The sequence below is a fragment of the Brassica oleracea genome, chromosome C9, assembly GCF_000695525.1.
Source record: "Brassica oleracea var. oleracea cultivar TO1000 chromosome C9, BOL, whole genome shotgun sequence".
Taxonomy (NCBI): Eukaryota; Viridiplantae; Streptophyta; class Magnoliopsida; order Brassicales; family Brassicaceae; genus Brassica; species Brassica oleracea.
The window spans coordinates 23093918-23102412 of record NC_027756.1 but is presented as its reverse complement, the minus strand read 5'-3'; the positions used below and the strand labels follow the sequence as shown (position 1 = coordinate 23102412).

The 8495-nt window shown below is 35.8% G+C and overlaps 1 protein-coding gene across 1 annotated transcript; it reads left to right on the top strand.

The window, feature by feature from the left end:
- Positions 1 to 3785: 3785 nt before the first annotated feature.
- Positions 3786 to 5379, top strand: LOC106313105. Its single transcript, XM_013750843.1, has 2 exons — positions 3786 to 4141; positions 4238 to 5379. The coding sequence occupies exons 1-2, from the start codon at positions 3913 to 3915 to the stop codon at positions 5275 to 5277; spliced, it is 1269 nt and encodes a 422-aa protein (XP_013606297.1). The 5' UTR covers positions 3786 to 3912; the 3' UTR covers positions 5278 to 5379.
- The last annotated feature ends 3116 nt before the right edge of the window (positions 5380 to 8495 follow it).

Genomic DNA, 8495 nt, shown 5'->3' with positions numbered 1-8495 from the left:
ATCCGAGAACTCTTGCATAAATTATCAAACGCCTTGTTACAGAATTCCAAACCATTATCAGTTCTAAGACACTTCACAAGCTTCCCGGTTTGATTCTCAACAAGTTGTTTCCATTCCTTGAAACTCTGAAATGCTTCATCTTTAGACTTTAGGAATTTAATCCATACTTTTCTTGAATAATTTTCAATGAACATGATGAAGTATTAACTTCCTGCAAGACTCTCCTCCACACCAGGAGATCTCCATAAATCCGAATGAATGTACTCTAAAGCCTCTTTGGAAGTGTGTTTTCCTTCTTGAAAACTTTGTTTATGTGCTTTCCCGAGAACACAATCCTCACAAAATTCAATTATGTGAACTTCTTTACCATCAAGATAACCTCCTTTGACTAACTCATTCATGCACTTAAGTCCCATGTGTCCCAATCTTGAATGCCATCTTTTTGTTGTATACTTCTGGCTTAGCAACAACAACAACTCCTTTCTGAACACTTCCATTTAAGAAATACAAACCTTCTTTATAAGTTCTTGGGATCACACGCTTTCCTTCTTTAGAGAATGTAACATTGAATCCAGATCCTTCATAATTACACCCACTCTTCTCCAACTGTCCAAAGGAGATTAGATTTCTGCCCATTGATGGCATGTAGCGAACTCCAGCCAAGATCACTTCCGTTCTGTCTCGATTCATAATCCTTAGCTTCCCAATTCCCTTCACTTCATTGTAGGTATTGTTTCCCATTAACACCTTTCCTCCAACTCCTTTAAAGTCAAATAGAACTTCTTTATCCGGTGTTATGTGAAAGGTACAACCAGAATCAAGAACTCATTGATCACGTGTATCATGTACGCTTGCTATTAAGATAATAGGTTCCTTGTTCTCAACAACATTGGCCGTTTGCTGTTTGTTTCCTTCCTTTCTCTCGGGACAATCCCTTTTGAAATGACATTTTCTTCCACAGAACAAGCACTCTCTTGGTTTGGCTGGTGTTTGTGATCTAGAGTTCTTCTTGAATCTGTTGTCTCTGCTCTTACTTATGCCTCTTCCCTGGTTACAATTTTGACACTTATAATTTTTTCCTCTAGAAACAACAAGTCCTTCAGCACCTGACCTTGATTTCCCTATAAGTCCTTCTCTTTTAACTCAGCTTCCTTAGAGTAAGCAGACGTAGTAACTTCTTTTAGAGTCAAGGTCTCTTTACCGTTTCCATACTTCAACGTGTGTACCAGAGAATCATACTAAGGTGGTAAACTAGATAGCACTTGAATAGCTTGATCTTCATCAGACACCATGATGTTAAGACTCACCAAATCATCAACTGACTTTAGAAAAACATCCAAGTTCTCTTCAATCGTTTTCTGCTCAGACATTTTGAAACTCGCGAAGCTTTGCTTTAGATAGATTATGTTTGGCAATGTCTTTGTTTGATAGTCAGCTTCTAAGGCTTTCCAAACTCCCATTGCAGTATATTCCTTCATTACTTTTTCAACACGATATTAGTAAGACTTGAGCATATCAGATTCCTTGCTCTAGTGTCTTTCTCTTTAGCTTTAGGATCTGGATCTTCCTTAGCTCGCAGCTTCGAATCATCATCATCTTTCAGCGATGATACTTCACCTGATTCATCTTGCAATACTTTTCCCAGTCCATGCAATTCAAGTTGCATCAGCATTTTGAATTTCCACATCCCAAAGTCTCCTTTACCATCGAACTTCTCCATCTCAAACCTCGTAACCGACTCCATCAAGATCCGAGCTCGATCAAACACACAGATCCACAAAACATATAGGATCTTTAGCGCCTTAGATCATGATCACTTGCAATCAGCTCATGCACAATAACCTTGTGCTCTGATACCACTTGTTAGTGTTTATTCATGATTTAATTCGATGAGATTGTTCGATATTGATCTTGGCTTGCTCTTGTTTGTTTGCAGATTATACGAAAACGAAAAAAGTAATCAACACAAAGTTTTGTTAACCCCGACTTCGTTTCCTATTGTCCGGGAAGAGATCAGTGCTCTCAACTGCTCACTAGATCATCAGAATCAATACACAAATTCTTGGTACCTCTACTACAATCAATCGAGGATCACACCAAGTAGATCGTATAGAGATTACCTCTGAAATACACCACCAGTAATCAGATTCTCATGTTTCTCAATTACGATCAGCTCTCCGTCGTCTCCGTCGCGATCTTCGCCGAGATAAGACTCTCTCTCTCTCTCTCTCTCTCTCTCTCTCTCTTGATTCTCTCTCTATTTTGTTAGCGTAACAAAATCTGATGATCATCCTCTGTTTCGCGAGGGAGATGAAGATATAAATATCTTCATCAATCGATACTGCGCCGTATCGCTCATGGGTCCGTCTTTTTTTCAGATCCCAAAAAAAGCCCAGCTCAAGTCCAACCTGCTTCTGCTCGAGTCAACGACGCCTTCGACTAATGAGCTTAACTAAATCAGCCCAGTTCCAATCCAGACCCAATGAAACACGACAAACACTCACACTTTTGTAATCTGATTGTTAACGATTGGCTAAGATACTTGAAAAAGAAAAGTAGCGTCGGTTAATGTTCTTTACACATTCGTTACAATTTTATTTTTTGTTATCTATCCTATTTTCTAGTTTTTTAAATAATTAATTGTTTTTCATCTTACTAAACTCTTTTAATTAAATAGATATAAGCAAAAGAAAAATTAAAAATCAAAAAAAATTTAGAAGATTTGTATAAATCCTTATTACACACTTATTACCAAAACTGTTGTTCTATGCTAATTGTTCATTCACCAAAAAAAATCTATATTTTCAAAGCTTCACAATATATATTGCACACTTACAACAAGATTGATTGGAGAAAGATGTGAGCACTGTACGGTAAACAGTTTTAATTCTCTCCATATCACTAATTAAAAACAATCAAGCTTTGGTTAATTTATTAAATTTCACAATCATGTCTATTTTTTCTTTTATTTCTGGCTGTGGAAAGCTAATTTTTAGAACATTTTTTCAACTGCTTTAGAAAATGTATTTTTCTCTGTACGCCTCATTTTCTCTATAGTAATATATTTCATCAAAAAAAAATTCACTAACATAAATATAATAGTATATTTCTTACATATATAATCCACAAAAATGTTACAAATGGGTATATGTTACAAATACTATTAAAAATAGGTGTACATATATATGGTATATGAATAAAAAAATTCATTAACATTAAAAATGTGTATATGTTACAAATACTATTAAAAATAGGTATACATATATATGGTATATAAATAAAAAAGTTTCACATACATATATAGATAAAAATTACATATATTAATTTACATCATAATCATTTTGTAATTTCTACAATAACTAATTAACTTCTAAATTTTATTTTAATTTTCAAATATTACTATTTTTAATATTAATTATAATATTAATAATAGAGTTTAATTTAGTTATAAATATATAATGTTAATTAATCATGCTTTCTTTAGAAAATTTGCAACTAAAATTTTACAGCTACAACATAAAATCTTACCGCTGCAACCAATCAGACCTTAATATACATTTTCCTAATTTGGGATTCTCAAAATTTTGATGATAAGAATATATGATTTTTACCGATCATGGAAATTAGTTTGGATTCTTATAGATGTTTTGAATGACAAGAATATATAATTCTTACCAATCATGGAAATTAGTTTGGATCTCGAACCAGATCCGGTATCTATATAAAAGATGGTAACATTGATCTTAACTATCCGAAATAGTCGTGCTGTGATTATGCGGTCCATGACGGTCCCGTCTCTCTAACCTACATTATTCCCGACCAATCACCTTTTAATAATTGTACGAATCCAAAATAAAGTCTCAAAACTAACAAAATCCCCGGCGACAAAGAGAAGAAAGAGAGAGCAGAAAAATGGCTTCGGTCCTTCCGCCGGAGATGGACAACGACTCAATGGCGTCATCGCCGAGATCGGAGTACGATAACCAGCCACGTGTACGGTTCATGTGCACTTTTGGAGGAAGGATCTTGCCTCGTCCGCCGGATAACCAGCTCTGTTACGTCGGGGGTGACAATCGTATGGTTGCCGTTCATCGTCACACTACTTTCACCTCTCTTCTCACTAAACTTGCTAAACTCTCCGGTAAGCAAATGATTCGTTCGCGATTAAATCGGAACCGGTTCAGATTGATTTTCGAGACCGGTTAAGGATTTTGAGTTTTTCGGTTTTAAATTTTAGGTAAAGGCAACGTGAGCGTGAAGTACCAGCTACCAAACGAGGATCTTGACGCGTTGATCTCCGTATCAACGGACGAGGATGTAGAGAACATGATGGAAGAATACGACCGCGTCGCACTGAATCAAAACCCACGCTCCTCTCGTCTCCGTCTCTTCCTCTTCGCCAAAACCATCGCCGGAGAAGAAGATGATAACGATAGTCGAGCAAGTAGCATCAGCTCTCTCCTCGATAGCTCCGTCAATCGAGAGCAATGGTTCCTCGACGCTCTCAATCACGGCTCCTCCGCCGCATCTAACGGTGGTTCCGCCAAAGGTTTCGAGCGCGTCAGGTCTGAAGTATCCTCGATCGTCTCCGAAGTTCCTGATTACCTCTTCGGGTTGGATCATTTCGACGAGACTGCTCCGCCGCACGATCGTGATCCGAGAGCTAAAATCCGACGAGAAGTCTCGACGCTTTCGGATCCTGGTTCGCCTCGTCGTGATGTTCCTTCGCCGTATGGTTCTACCTCTTCGGCTCCTGTGATCACGTCATCTACTCCGGAACTTCCACCGGTTAAAATTAACCCGGAAAGTCCAGAACCGGTTTTGACTCCAAAAGCCGATCCTCAACCGGAGCAAGTAATTCAACAGAGTAATCTTCCGGTCAACTCGCAATGGCAATACGCCGCCCCTGGCCCACAGTTTCATTACCAGTCACCGGTTTATATGGTTCAACCGGGCAATCATATGGTTCAGGGTAATCATATGGTTCAACCGGTTCTAATGCAGGGTCAGTATCTTCCACAATACCAGCATGTACCGATGGGATACCATCACCAACCTCAGCCTCATCAGATTCCTGGTCCTGGTCTGGGTCAAGCATATGGTGAAACGGGTAGGCCGGTTATGATGGCAACTGATGGAGTTAACCGGACGGCTTATTATGGTATGAAAACACCCGATCCGGTTCAGATGTACTATCAACACCCAGGTATGGTTGTTCCTGGTGTAGAAGAACAATACAGAACCAAAACAGATACGGGTCCGGGTCAAGCTTCTTAGCTGGTTTAAGAGAAATGTGAAAGTCATCTTCGTCGTTGGAGGCGTGTCTCTGCGTGAACTGTGTAATACATTTTTCTACTTTATTTAAATCTTTTTGTCTAATTTTGTCAATTTTGTATCACAAGCTACGATGAACAATGAATCCCACTATCAACAGTATTATTAATAAATAATGAAAGTACGTGGAAAAAAATTTGCCAGGGTACACGAAGCTTACTATGATATGGTTGATGTTTATGTTAATGCATACCACGTATACGAAGTAACAATTAATACGGGAACAATATCATAAATAGATTAAATTGATTTTAACAAAAGATAATGGGGTCGATTCGTGATTATCAAAAAATCAATTTTAAACCGATTAAATCAAACCTGACCCGACCCGACCCAACCTTTATATCCACCCGTGTTCGACTGAAGTAAACGTTCTTCTCTAGGAATCGAAAACTTTAGGGTTCATAAGAGAAAATTTGATTTGTAACAGGGAAATCTAAACCGAGAAAGAGAAATGAAACTGGGTGGAGGAAACAACAATAAGCAATGGGCAAGGCAATTCAAGCCAATGTGCTTTGTTATTATCAAACAAAGGTGTTTTCTCCGAAATGTCTTTATAAGGTAACTTGTACCTCATCTTCCCCGTGATACCTTTATAAACCATCTCCTTCGTTACACATTCAAAGACTCCTATACCGTCAACCTCAAACTGCTCCAAAATACCATCCACAAAATTCAACTCTCCATCATCTTCAAGTTTGAATACTCCCGAATGAAAACAATTAATTTTCACTGATATAGAATCACTGACATAAAAGAAATCATAAGTTCATGACAGCATAATCAGAAACAAAAAAAAAAAAATTGAAAATAGAAAACCAATCCAATAATTTACCTCATCGTGATTCCTCAAATTTTTGTCGTTCTCTTTCTCTCGATATATCTCTCTCTCACGGTCTCTCACTCCGTCGCTTTCTCTCTCGCTCTCTCGATCTCTCACTCCGTTGCTCTCTCTCTCTCTCTCTCTCTCTCTCTCTCTCTCTCTCGTTCTCTCAATCTCTCAATCCATCTCTTCTTCTCTGTTTCTCTTAAAAAAATCCCCAAATTAGATTTCGGGTTATTACATAGGATGGGTCGGGTTATTACATAGGCTGGGTCGGATTTTGGTTTAAATTTGATTTTTTGATTAATCACGAATTGACCCTATTATCTTTTGTTAAAATCAATTTAATCCGTGTACGATGTTGTCACCATATTAATTGTTCTTTCGTATATGTGGCATGCATTAACATAAACATCGTGTAGGTTTTGACACATTCTTGTACTCTAGATGGTTTTCACCATATTATAGTAAACCTTGTGTAGCTGGCAAACTTTTTTCCAAAGTACATATGTGATTTGCTACACAATTTGCTGTTTTTACTCTTTCAACTAGTTATTAGCTTTTTGAGAAACACACGCTTTAGAAAAGCCATATATGTTTTACCTATAATATTCGTCTAGTATTTATAAACCATGTGGTCTTGGCCTAGCAGTAAAAAGGTTCCAGCTGGAGTTTCTGCCATGGTTTTGATTTCTCTTAGTCATCCATAAACTGCTTAAGTAGCAAGAAAACCCGAATTTATGTGGGCCAAAGCTTTTGGGATCACACAAAGGTTATCAAAAAAAAAATTCTAAATTAATATTTTAGAAATTTATCTAATTTACATAACTAAATAAATTAAAATATAAATCCCTATAAAAAAAAGCTAGTTATTAGCATTTTAATCATATTTTTATAAATAAAAAATGTTATTTAGAAAAGAAATTACAGAATGATTGAATACACCAAATTAATATTGACAAAACAATTCTCAATTTTCAAATTAATCTAAAGAGCCTCAATTCATAAACACTTTCACAAAAATCTCCCATTTGACGAACTCCAAAAAATAGTGAAAGACTCTCATGCTACTTGTCATCTTATTTATAGAATTCTTTCTTTTCCACCGTCAAATTTTAATTACATTATCAAACTCTTTTAAATGCTAATATTTTAATGTTGAAATTTTTACTTTAAGTAATTCACTGATTTTAATTCTCTTAACCCTTAAAATCCTTTAAATTTCTCTCTTCAGAAGAGATGGAAAAAATATTTTCAAGGATTTAACCAAAGTAAAAATGCAGCTCACAATCAATAAGGCGAGACGGGTCAGCTCAGACTCAACAGCATGCCCTGCATTTCATGACCATTCACACAATTGTAGATTTCAATTTTTTCTTCTCTAACTGTATATGTGTTAAGTAATATTTTAATGGAGTTAGATTATGTTAAGTTTGTTAGAGTCGTAACAGGTTTTAGTTTGTTTAGGCATTTTGAGTTCACATCATCCTGGTGCAAATCGTGAATGTAGGAGCTAACTTTCATTTTTGGTATCCGAACAAACTGATCCTAGAAAAGAAAATATGAGTGACACAAAAACTCACAAACATCATTATCATTAAAGTAAACTGATCCAAAATCTTCTGCGAGCCAAATCTTAATGAAGCATGGTGGCTGAAGGCTACACTGAATCCGCAGAAAGAGTTGAAATATATAGCTGCTATCTAAAAAAAAAATATCATGATGAGAGATCATTAAGGTGAAACACTACCAATTTCAACTAATTTGATTGTCTTGGATCGCATAACATCTAAGTTACTTGAGTTTAAATAAAGAAAAGTTTTGAAAAGGTGAAGCAATTTCTTCTCAACACTTTCATTAATACCACTCTGTTAGCATAATAAATCAATTAGTCAAAATTTTGATAATTATTCTGTCTTCCATCGCATAAAATTAAAAAAATATTCTCATTCGATCTCTATTCCGCTTTTTTTGGGGACTAATTGTGTTTATTTTGTTTGATCCATTTGTTGAACACGGCAGTACGGCAGAGTCTGATATCATTTTACTATATAAACAAGGTTAAAACCCGCGCAAAAACGGGGAGTGAGATTATTAAATTGATAAAAAATACATAATTTTATGTGAAATATATTTTATTTTGTAACCTATATTACATAATAAGTTGAAATTTTTTAAAATCTACATTTCATTAAAAATAAATTATTGGGATTAACTAAATAGACTGTACTTAATCTTGACCCACTCTTACGCAGTTTCCAAATAGACTTGGATAATATTTAGTTAAAAGACCTCCTAATTGTAAAATACATTATGTATGAGTCACTTACATTTTATG